The sequence below is a fragment of the Ipomoea triloba genome, chromosome 14, assembly GCF_003576645.1.
Source record: "Ipomoea triloba cultivar NCNSP0323 chromosome 14, ASM357664v1".
NCBI lineage: Eukaryota > Viridiplantae > Streptophyta > Magnoliopsida > Solanales > Convolvulaceae > Ipomoea > Ipomoea triloba.
Window position 1 is genome coordinate 2,887,151 of NC_044929.1, and position 13,853 is coordinate 2,901,003.

Consider the following 13,853-nt stretch of genomic DNA (forward strand, 5'->3'; position numbering starts at 1 on the left):
TTTGATTAATGGGTCGAGTCTTTGACTTCATTAATCAAAATTCTGACCCGTCTCACGGATTGAGACTCGTGAGATGGTCTTACACAAGTTTTTGCCATATAAATTAGTGTTATCAACATTTTACAGAGAAACAAGAAAAAAAGTGTTATCCATTTTTTAAAGAAGTGTTGATAGTAAACCAAACTTTTCTTTGGGTGATTTTTCTTAACGTATATATTTAAAAAGGGAACTTGTATTTTTGTCCTTCAATTATATCCGTTGTACAGACTCAATCCTTGAGTATCGTGTATATATATATATATATATATATATATATATATATATATATGTATATAAACAGGTCAGGCCTTTGCATATTGGTTTGGGCCTATTTAAGTAATAGGCTTAGGCTTGACATTTTTACTAAACAAGCCAGGCTATAGGCCGCTATGGAGGGGTCTGGCATATTCTCACCCCTAATTTACAGCGGTGCACACGACCGCCTACCCATCCTGGCGAAACTACCCACCAGACGCTCAGTCAGTAGAAAAAGAAAAAAAAAACATTGTCACCTACGTTACCTATCTCCATTGTTGCACTCTTCCAGGGTGTATGACGGTTTGTGAATACTGCCATCCTGGATGCAATCCTACCATAATTAGAACTTCTACAAACATGAAAAATATATTGAATCAATTTTAATACAATTAAAATTCCTTTCCCAGTTTCTTGGGTGCCCCCTTCCATTAGATCCAAACAATGAACATTATATTTTGAAAAATGACTCTTAAATCTAGTGTATATCTCAAGAGGGTTTTATCAGTAACTTGAAACAATTTCCATTACCATAAATAATTATGTGCTTTGAAGTTATAAATTTTCTTTTTGAATTGATCTAGTTTTTTAAAATTATTTTCGCATTAATCTTTTTCAATATAGTCATCATTATTGTGTTGCAAAAATAGATATTAATCATTGTGGCAAGATGCATAGTTTCGCAATAACTAATAATAGTTTTAACATTTTACAATCAAAAGCTTTAATTAAAATCAAACATTATTATTAGTCTCATCAAATCAATAAATCGTTGAAATGGATGCAAATATGCATCTAAACATATATATTGCTTTGAATATCAACATTTCCCTTTAAACATAAATATCTCCCATCCAACATAAAAGATGTTCAGAATTTGATTCACTACGTACTAGCCTCTTTACTACTCAATGCTTTAAATTAATATCCTGTAATAAAGTTGATATGATATATGGTGGCTCGTCAGGGTTTGGGCCCTTCGAAACCAACCTCTTCATTGTTGCATTTTCATTGCTGCATTTCCCATATTAGAATAATGTTGAAAGTGATGATGGTGGTTGACCAGGATTTGGACCTGTAGGAACCAATCTCTTCATCACTCCAATTGATGATAGTGGTTGGCCAGGATTTGGACCCGTAGGAACTAACCTCTTCATCACTCTATAACTCATATCAAAATCATCTGTTGAAATTGATGACGGCGGTTAACCAGGATTTGGACCCGTAGGAACCAACCTCTTCATCGCTCCAATTGATGATGGTGGTTGACCAGGATTTGGACCCGTAGGAACTAACCTCTTCATCGCTCCATATCTCATATCAAAATCATCTGTTGAAATTGATGATGGTGGTGGGGAATTGTTGCCAGGATTTGGACCCTCAGGAACCAACCTCTTCATCACTCCATATCTCATATCAAAATCATCTGTTGAAATTGATGAAATAAGTACAAATAGGAGAGAGAATGCAAACAAATGAAGTTGATATTCAGACTTCATTCTTGAAAACCAAGAGATAGATATTTTCATCCTAAATTTTTGAAAATATAACAAAAAATATTTTAGATCTTGTAGTTTTAAGCAACAAAATGGTCTCCTATATATATACACCCACTTGAATCGTATTGGCATGAATATGTAGTAATTTTATGAATTTGGTAATAATATTTTTTTACTTTATTGAGTAGAGCTGTTTATAGTAAGTAACTTGAATCGTATTGACAAGAATATATAGTAGCTTTATGAATTTAGTAAGATTTATTTACTTTATTGAGTAGAGTTGTCTAAGTAACTTGAATCGTATTGACATGAATATATGATAATTTTATGAATTTAGTAAGGTTTATTTACTTTATTGAGTAGAGTTGTCTATAGTAAGTAACTGGAATGGTATTAACATGAATATATAGTGATTTTATGAGTTTGGTAATATTTATTTACTTTATTGAGTAAGCTGTCCATAGTAAGTATAATCAATATTAATGAAAATGACAAATTCAAATCAAATAATAAATATTACTATATATATGAATCTAAGACCACGTTTCGCACAACATCCTTTTAGAATATATACCAATCATAAATATATTTCGATCACCATCGTCCAACGTAGAAGTTATTTTAAGAGAATATGAATATTATTTCATTAAGAATTTAATAAACAATGAATAGAGTACAAGTTCAATTCCATTGTTTAATTTACTAAAGGATATATGCTTCAAAAATTGTATTCTACATTTGATTTTTTTTAAAATAAAAATCATGGAATAACATTACAAGTTATACTAAAATAGTTTACATATGCGGATAAATAATAATAATAATAATAATTATTATTATTATTATTATTATTATTGTTATTATTGTTAGTGGTGTTGTTTTTAAAAGTTAGCCTGGTGCCAATTTTATGTGATTGTAAGCTCAGAACAATATAGAAAGGAAAAGGAAGAAGAATAAGATGAAGTCAAGAATTCAAGAATCGCCCTTTCATAATATAGGATAATGGCCATAACCCATATTTACAAGCATGGTTGCAGTAGGCACTAGGCGCTAGTCGGACGGTAGATTAGCGCCTAGCGCCTAAGCGGTGCCTAGGCGATACCTAGGCGGCGATCTATAAAAACAAAAAAATAATGCATATGTGTGGGTGTATGCCATATTATATATATATATATATATATATATATATATATATATATATATATATATATATTACTTCTCTTATTTATATAAATAAATAAATTTAAATATATATAAATATAATAAAAATTTTAACAAGGTCGATTCGCCCAAGTTAACTCGGCCGCCTTACCTAGGCGGACGCCTAGGGAGCAATTTGTCTCTGTCTAGGGGCGCTTAGCGCCTAGGCGGTGCATAGGCAGCCTACGGCGGGGACTTTTGCAACAATGTTTACAAGAACAACACAACAATTATTATTATTACTAATTTTACATGCACATTGCACGAATGGGTTAATGCACAATGTTTATATTTAAATAAATATTTAAAAGTATATTAATATAAGACTATATTGGAGAAGTTTATACATATGTAATTGAATGTCGAATTTGTTTATTTAAATATGTAACTCAAAGTATATGAATCCAAGATAATATAAGAAAATCATTATAATTGTAACTAAAATAAATGTTTGCAACTTTGTAAAATCGATAGTCTAAATAAATACTACTTTTGGTTTCAATTTTTCTAATAAGTATTTTTAATTCTCTTTGGATCGAAGTAACATTGCCATTGTCTTCATCTTCACTATTTGTCGTTTCCTTTTTGTTGGTAGTGTGTTATTTGGAATTGAGTTACTGTTGGTAGCATAGATGACAATGCCACATGCTCAACTTCGGCTTCCACCTCCGGCCTCCGGCCGAAGCTCTAATGGAGCTTTGAGCTGGCGGTTTTGGTCACCTTCTATGTTTGCTCTTGCTCTTCTTCCGCCCCAACCACCATCGCAGTTCCGTCCGCCTCCGACCACCGCCACATATCTTCTTCTTTTGTTTTCTCTCCCTTTGATTAAAATAATAGTAGGTAGGTATTGGGTTTGTGTTGGTAGTCTTGAACTCCCAACCCTACTTTGACTTTACCCACTTTTTATTTTCTCTATTATTGTGTTTTCCTCTCGTTAGTTTCACGAGCTTTTTTCCTCTCGTTAGTTTCACGAGCTTTTTTCCTCTCGTTAGTTTCACGAGCTTTTTTCCTCTCGTTACTTTCACGAGCTTTTCATTTTCATTAGCATAAATCGTTTAGTTTGGTTTCGACAAGTGTTGATCTTATCCTGGGCGAGCAAAAAAAAATGATGACGAAGACCCAGATCTTTGATGAAGCTTTAAGCTCCTTGAAGAAACATAGCTTCATAGTTATAAAACAGTCTGCGATTCAAGTTTCCTATAGCATAGTTAGAAAAGTTGTTTCTATGTCTGACTGTAAGGAATGGTTTACCATTTATTGATCATTGATGTAAACGTTTTATGTTATGAATTAATGGAATAGCTACGTTTACCTTCAAAAAAAAAAAAGATGACAATGCCATACAATGTGATTATGATGTAGAAAGCTATGAATTTTCCTTTAGGTGTTTTGGTCGGGGTTTATTTGGTTCAACCATTATTGTTGAATGAGTTATATTGGATAAAGAAATCCTTAGTTTAATGGATAAGATTAGATAAAGTAGTAAAAATTTGAACATTTTAAATATGATGTAGTCCAAAGATATTATGAAGTAGTTTCGCGCTTCAATTTGTTGGGGTTATTTGAATACTCTCATTTTCAACAAATTCCCCAAGTAGCTAATATATGATTGGCTTCAAACTATTATTATTATTTTTTATTTTTTTTCATGATATTAATAAAATACTTGGTAAATAAATATATAACATCATTTTGTATTATAACTTTGATATTTAATTACAAGATAGTGTAAAAAGAACACAATATACAATGTAATGAATATCAATTGATGAATTTGAATGCAAAGAATTTTTGCATTAGAGAAAATAAAGACAATATAACTAATAAAATTATTTTTCTTATTTAATTTATTGATAATGAATACATTTTTTAATAAATAAAGGTATTGTAGACACATAATTCTAAAATAAAGAAATGCATAAGTATCATTTCTTGTTGTAACTACTAATTTATTTAATTTAATTTAATAAGAGTAAAATAGAGTGATCCCGCTCCAATTTGTTGGGTTATTTGAATACTCTCTTTGTCAACCAATTTCTCAAGTAATTAATATAATTAGCTTCAAACTATTTTTTCTCATGGTATTAATAAAGTACTTGATAAATAAATATATAACATTATTTTGTATTATAACTTTGATATTTAATTACAAGATAAAGTAAAAAGAAGATAATACAATGTAATGAATATCAATTGATGAATTTGAATGTAAAAAGTCTTTGCATTGAAAAAAATAAAGACAATATAACTACTGAAATTATTTCTCTTTTTTAATTTAATTTATTGATAATGAATATTTTTTACAAATCAAGACATTGTAGACTTTAAATAAGAGTAAAATAGGATTTCAAATATTGTGAAATATCCTTTTAATTCTTGTGTTAAAGTGCGGTGCACAATATCTTTAACACTAATCTTGTAGAGAATTCGACTGCAATGAAAGTTAGGTCGGCATTCCAAAGCCCCATATATCTCACCATGTAACTTCATTATTCCTCTATGAAAATAGGAAATTTGAGGCACTAGATTGCTTGGGCCTGGTTGAGAGGTATAGAGATAGCAAGTAAATGCTTTATTACGAGGAAGAAGAGAGCTTAAATAGTCTGTACACAACACAAATAAAACTAAACAAACTGAACTAATATACACTACTCCTTTACAAGAGGATTGATGCATCATGACAATGGGACAATCCTCGCCATTCAATTCAGTACGTCTTGCATAGATCACGAAAGTGGCATGTTAGCCCCCGAATTGGCTATTGGTAATCTCTGAACTCAACATTGAGTTTATCTCTCCTTAATCACAGGTCATGGCATGTGAATCATGCGGTACCTCATCCCAAGTCTTTAAAAAAAAATTGCAATTTATTTATGTTGATTGATATCCTCCAACTTCAAATTATTGCTTAGCTTCAGCCGGTTTTCTTATCCTTGTGTCTAGATTCTTTTCATGACCATGTCTAAACTTCATCCTAATGAATGATAAAAACAAAATTTTTGGTTTGATTATCACCCGGATCAATGCTCCAAAGGTGAGAGATCCAAAAAAAGTCCTAAAGACATGTTTACAAAAATTAGTCAATTTTCCTTAGATTAAAATGTAAATTTTCTATCAACTTCATTTTCCATAGTGAACTAAACAATGAACATTTTGAAAAATGACTCTTAAATCTAGTGTATATCTCAAGAGGGTTTTTATCAGTAACTTGAAACAATTTCCATTACCATAAATAATTATGTGCTTTGAAGTTATAAATTTTCTTTTTGAATTGATCTAGTTTCTTAAAATTATTTTTGCATTAATCTTTTTCAATATAGTCATCACTATTGTGTTGCAAAAATTAGATATTAATCATTCTGGCAAGATGCGTGCATAGTTTCGCTAGTATAACTAATAATACATAGTTTTAACATTTTACAATCACAAGCCTTAATTAAAATCAAACATTATTATTGATCTCATCAAATCAATAAATCATTGAAATGGATGCAAATATGCATCTAAACATTTATGGTACTTTGAATATCAACTTTTCCCTTTAAACATACATATCTCCCATCCAACATAAATGATGGTCAGAGTTTGATTCACTACGTACTAGCCTCTTTACTACTCAATGCTTTAAATTAATATCCTGTAAAGTTGATATGATGGTGGTTCGTCAGGGTTTGGGCCCTTCGGAACCAACCTCTTCATTGTTGCATTTTCATTGCAGCATTTCCAATATTAGAATAATGTTGAAATTGATGACGGTGGTTGACCAGGATTTGGACCCGTAGGAACCAACCTCTTCATCGCTCCAATTGATGATGGTGGTTGACCAGGATTTGGACCCGTAGGAACCAACCTCTTCATCGCTCCAATTGATGATGGTGGTTGACCAGGATTTGGACCCGTAGGAACCAACCTCTTCATCGCTCCAATTGATGATGGTGGTTGACCAAGATTTGGACCCGTAGAAACCAACCTCTTCATCACTCCATATCTCATATCAAAATCATCTGTTGAAATTGATGACGGTGGTTGACCAGGATTTGGACCCGTAGGAACCAACCTCTTCATCGCTCCAATTGATGATGGTGGTTGACCAGGATTTGGACCCGTAGGAACCAACCTCTTCATCACTCCATATCTCATATCAAAATCATTTGTTGAAATTGATGACGGTGGTTGACCAGGATTTGGACCCGTAGGAACCAACCTCTTCATCGCTCCAATTGATGATGGTGGTTGACCAGGATTTGGACCCGTAGGAACCAACCTCTTCATCACTCCATATCTCATATCAAAATCATCTGTTGAAATTGATGACGGTGGTTGACCAGGATTTGGACCCGTAGGAACCAACCTCTTCATCGCTCCAATTGATGATGGTGGTTGACCAGGATTTGGACCCGAAGGAACCAACCTCTTCATCACTCCATATCTCATATCAAAATCATTTGTTGAAATTGATGACGGTGGTTGACCAGGATTTGGACCCGTAGGAACCAACCTCTTCATCGCTCCAATTGATGATGGTGGTTGACCAGGATTTGGACCCGTAGGAACCAACCTCTTCATCACTTCATATCTCATATCAAAATCATCTGTTGAAATTGATGACGGTGGTTGACCAGGATTTGGACCCGTAGGAACCAACCTCTTCATCGCTCCAATTGATGATGGTGGTTGACCAGGATTTGGACCCATAGGAACCAACCTCTTCATCACTTCATATCTCATATCAAAATCATCTGTTGAAATTGATGATGGTGGTTGACCAGGATTTGGACCCGTAGGAACCAACCTCTTCATCGCTCCAATTGATGATGGTGGTTGACCGGGATTTGGACCCGTAGGAACCAACCTCTTCATTGTTCCATATCTCATATCAAAATCATTTGTTGAAATTGATGACGGTGGTTGACCAGGATTTGGACCCGTAGGAACCAACCTCTTCATCATGCCATATCTCATATTAAAATCATGATTTTGGTTTGTAGGTGATGATGAAATAAGTACAAATAGGAGAGAGAATGCAAACAAATGAAGTTGATATTCAGACTTCATTCTTGAAAACCAAGAGATAGATATTTAGATCTTGTAGTTTTAAGCAACAAAATGGTCTCCTCTATATATACACCCACTTGAATCGTATTCGCATGAATATATAGTAATTTTATGAATTTGATAATAATATTTTTTTACTTTATTGAGTAGAGGTGTTTATAGTAAGTAACTTGAATCGTATTGACATGAATATATAGTAATATTATGAATTTAGTAAGATTTATTTACTTTATTGAATAGAGCTGTCTAAGTAACTTGAATCGTATTGACATGAATATGTAAAAATTTTATGAATTTATTTAGTAGGATTTATTTACTTTATTGAGTAGAGCTGTGTACAGCAAGTAACTTGAATCATATTAACATGAATATATAGTAATTTTATGAGTTTGGTAATATTTATTTACTTTATTGTGTAGAGCTGTCCATAGTAAGTATAATCAATATTAATGGCCATAAACCCATATTCACAACAACACAAAAATTATTGTTATTACTAATTTTGCGCGCACATTGCACGAATGTGTTAATGTCCAATGTTTATATTTAAATAAATATTTAAAAGTATATTAATGCAAGATTATACTGGAGAAGTTTATACATATATAATTGAATTTCGAATTTGTTTATTTAAATATGTAACTCACAGTATATGAATTCAAGATAATATAAGAAATTCATTATAATTGTCACTAAAATAAATGTTTACAACTTTGTAAAATCGATAGTCTAAATAAATATTCCTTTTGGTATCGATTTTTCTAAGTATTCTTAATTCTCTTTGGAGTAACATTGTCATGCATTGTCTTCATTTTCACTATTTGTCCTCTTTCTTTTCGTTGGTAGTGTGTTATTTGTAATTGGATTACTGTTGGTAGCATAGATGACAACGTCATGCAATTGAGATTATGATGTAAAAAGCTATGAATTTTCCTTTAGGTGTTCTGCTCGGGGTTCATTTGGCTCAACCATTATTGTTGAATGAGTTATTGTGGATAAAGAAATCCTTAGTTTAATGGATAAGATTAGATAAAGTAGTAAAAATTTGAACATTTTAAATATGATGTAGTCCAAAATATTACGAGGTAGTTTCGCGCTTCAATTTGTTGGGGTTATTTGAATACTCTCATTTTCAACAAATTCCCCAAGTAGCTAATATATGATTGGCTTCAAACTATTATTATTATTTTTTATTTTTTTTCATGATATTAATAAAATACTTGGTAAATAAATATATAACATTATTTTGTATTATAACTTTGATATTTAATTACAAGATATTGTAAAAAGAACACAATGTACAATGTAATGAATATCAATTGATGAATTTGAATGCAAAGACTTTTTGCATTAGAGAAAATAATATAACTAATGAAATTATTTTTCTTATTTAATTTATTGCTAATGAATACTTTTTTTTTTTAATAAATAAAGTCATTGTAGACACATAATTCTAAAATAAAGAACTGTGTAAGTATCATTTCTTGTTGTAACTACTAATTTATTAAATTTAATTCAATAAGAGTAAAATAGAGTGATTCCGCTTCAATTTGTTGGGTTATTTGAATACTCTCTTTGTCAACCAATTCCTCAAGTAATTAATATAATTAGCTTCGGTATTAATAAAATACTTGGTAAATAAATATATAACATTATTTTGTATTATAACTTTGATATTTAATTACAAGATAAAGTAAAAAGAATATAATGGACAATGTAATGAATATCAATTGATGAATTTGAATGTAAAAAGTCTTTGCATTGAAAAAAATAAAGACAATATAACTACTGAAATTATTTCTCTTTTTTAATTTAATTTATTGATAAATAATAATTTATACAAATAAAGGCTCTGTAGACATATAATTATAAATTAAAAAATTACATATGTATCATTTTTTGTTGTAGCTACTAATTTATTTTATTTATAATTTAATAAGAGTAAAATAGATGAGGAACTTAAATATGCTAAATTTGATTGGGTTGTGGTTTGAACCAAAGACCTTTCTTATCGAAATCAATGAGTAAGTTAATAATTAAGGATAAATTTGAAAATCTTAATGAAAAATAAAAATCTAAACAAACATGAACCATCTATTTTTTTTTTTGAAAACCAAAGCAAATACTTATATTAAACTTCAAAGAAATCCGAAATACAAATTTGGGGGTGGAATCTCAAACATTCAGAATAGAAGAAGAACCAGTCGCCCGTGTCAATTCATCAGCTACCTGATTCGTTGATCTCTTGACATGACGAACAGATACATTACCAATGTCCCTAGCAATGTCACGACATTGCTTAATAATAAGACCAACATAAAAAAAATCACGTTTAGCAAAATTAAAACTATTACAGAAATTAAGACAATCAGTTTCCGCAATGATGTTATTTGTACTACGACCCTTGAGTCAGGTTAATACCTCCTTTATTGCGATAGATTCGGCTAGATAGGAATCTCTTTCACAATACAACCTTCTACCAAGAGCGGCCACAAAATGCCCTTTTGATCTCGTAGAACAGCACCAAACCCCATCGAGTTTGCAAGCAGGGATGCATCGACATTGCATTTGACCAAACTGTCCTTCTCAGATCTTCCAAACTCCACACCTTGTCATTCCATAAACGATCATTACAAGCAGACCAAAAAAAAGGTGTCTATTTGATTTAATAATGTGTCTGTCAACTTCAATAAATTTTTTTTTTTGTTTAAACAAAAAAAATTGTGTCTGTCAACTTCAACGATTACATTTAAAAAAAAAAATTGACAAAACAAACTTCACATTAAGATAGTAAATGCGAGATACAATACGAGAGAACAAACTCCTAAAAGGAATGATCAAACTGAGAGCTAGATGATCTAAGACATGAACAACCTGGTTCGCAGACCTATTGATAAAAAGACAAGAACTCCTTTGAAAAGACGACAAAAGGATACGACAATCAGCCGTGACAATTTCTTGTGTGTATAACATATTAAATTTCATTTTATATACACTGCAGTTCTTTCAACACGTACAACTACAGTTTCATTCGATATAACTACAGTTTCATTCGACATTATACACTCAAATATGTGAAATTGTTATTCAGTTTCATTTTATATACACTGCAATTTCCTTTCAACATAATTACATTTTTCATTTTGATATAACTACAGTTTAACTTTGAGTACCTTCCACTTTTAGTCATCCACTATTATGACAATGTTACATTTAGTCATGTGCTTTTAATTTTGACGTATTACATCTATTACTTTCATTTGATTGCTTCCATTAATATTCGATCCGTTACCATTATTTTACCGTTAGAATTGACAAATAACAAAGGAAAAAAAATATTTACACAATCGTAACTTACATTTCGAACACATTAGAAATATTGTAAATATCAAAGGATGTAATATCGTAACTCATAGAAATATGAGTTACGATATGTATAAGGATTTTTTTCCATTGTTATATGTCAATTTAAGGATATCACTGTGTTTCAATATCGTAACTTATATTTCAAACATATTTCTAATTTGTTCAAAATATGAGTTACGATATGGGTAAGAATTTTTCCTTTGTTATTTGTCAATTCTAACGGTAAAATAATAAATTTTTAACGGAAGATTAATGTTGCAATCTAATGAAAGTCATGGATGTAATATGACGAAATTAAAAGAATATGACTAAATATGGCGATGCCATAATAGTCGAGAACCAAATATGAAAGTTGCTCAAAGTCATGGATGTAATATGGCAAAACTAAAAGAATGGGACTAAATGTGACGTTGCCACAATAGTCAAGGACTAAAAGTAGAAGTTGTACAAAGTCTGGGATGTAATATGATATGACAAAATTAAAAGAATATGACTAAATGTAACATTGTCACAATAGTCGAGGACTAAAAGTGGAATTTGATCTTTATATTTTGAATATTTTTTAAAAATACTCATGATTCTTAGGTAGTATATGTTCTATTTTATAATTTCTCAAACATTTTTAGCCCAAAGAATCTAAGCCCCTGCCCCCACCACCGAGATTAAAACCTATGATCATCCATTTAGAATGGTAACCGAGATATCATCATACTAGCTACATTGGTAGTTGGCTATTTTTTCAATATTTATTCCATTTCATCCTTAAAACAATCAAATATATAGTACAGAACAATTTTTGAAATCTATATTCTACAAACAATCAAACAATGAGATACGATGCTTATTATATTCATTGTTTTTTACAATTAGAAATAACATTTATATTCTTTACATTTATATTCTTTTAAAATAAGTTCTATGAACCAAACATTCCACGAAACTAATAAAAATATACTTTTGATTAGTATTTCCTAAAAAGATGTTGTGACAACTGTCTTAAAATCATACATATCTAGTGATATTTAATATTTGATTTCAATTTCATTAATATCAACTATAATTACTATATACAGCAATACTCAATATAGTTATATAGTAAAAAATAATCTTTTCAAATCCATACAATTAACTAAATGACCATATTTTCGTTTCAACACCATTAACGTGACCGTAGAATTGTGTGTGCGCGCGTGTATATATAGGAGAACATTTTGTTGCTTATAACTACAAGAGCTAAAATTTGTTTTCATTATATTTTCAAAAACCCACCATATATAAAAATATCTACCTCTTGATTTTAAAGAATGAAGTCCCAATATCAACTTCATCTGTTTACAATCTCTCTCCTATTTGTACTTATTTCGTCATCACCTACAAATCATAATCATTTTTATATGAGATATGGCGTGATAAAGAGACCGGCTCCTGAGGGTCCAAACCCTCGCGAACCACCTGCATCGATTTCAAATGATTTTGATATGAGATATGGCGTGATGAAGAGACCGGCTCCTGAGGGTCCAAACCCTCGCGAACCACCCGCATCAATTTCAAATGATTTTGATATGAGATATGGCGTGATGAAGAGACCGGCTCCTGAGGGTCTAAACCCTCGCGAACCACCCGCATCAATTTCAAATGATTTTGATATGAGATATGGCGTGATGAAGAGACCGGCTCCTGAGGGTCCAAACCCTCGCGAACCACCCTCATCAATCTGAACAAATGATTTTAATATATGATATGGGTGGTAAAGAGATTAATTTCTATGGGTCCAAACCCTCATCAATCACCATCGTCAACTTTAGAATAGTAAAGTACCTAGTACCTTGTAGTTCTAACCTTGACCATCCAATAAGATGGAGGGGAGATAACGTTTAAATGAAAGGGAAAAGTTAATATTCAAAGCATTATATATGTTTCAATTAATGCATATTTGCATCCATTTTAATGATTTCTTGCTTTGATCAGAACAATAATAATATTTGCATGACCTCCCATATGGAAATGTCGCTACGTGCCATTTGAACACAAGGTGTTTAACCTAATAATTGTGATTTTAAAGTATTAAAACTGTTATTAATTATACTTGCAAAAATATGCGGCTTGCATGAAAATTAATATATATTTTTCCAACACAATTATGATGGCTATATTGAAAAAGATTTAATGAAAACTAAAAATAAATAGATCAATTCAAAAAAAAATCACAAATTCAAACACATAATTATTTATGGTATGAAAATTTATAAATTTCAAGAATCTCCTCCTGATATACACTTAGGTCCCATTTGATTGGACACTTTTGTACCTTACTTTGCCCGGAAGGCTGGAAACTCTTTATGTTATGGAAGGCTGGACACTCTTTAGTTTAGAACCCACTGGCACGAAAAAGGTTTATGTTATTCCTTTTTTTTTTTTTTTTTTTTTTCTCTCTCAAAA

General features: G+C 31.1%; 1 protein-coding gene across 1 annotated transcript; it reads right to left on the reverse strand.

Moving 5' to 3' along the window:
- Positions 1-1,499: 1,499 nt before the first annotated feature.
- On the reverse strand, positions 1,500-7,940 carry LOC116004762 (basic proline-rich protein-like). The gene is made up of 2 exons (XM_031244924.1): positions 6,784-7,940; positions 1,500-1,824 (listed from the first exon to the last, which is right to left on the reverse strand). The coding sequence occupies exons 1-2, from the start codon at positions 7,938-7,940 to the stop codon at positions 1,500-1,502; spliced, it is 1,482 nt and encodes a 493-aa protein (XP_031100784.1).
- Between the last annotated feature and the right edge of the window lie 5,913 nt (positions 7,941-13,853).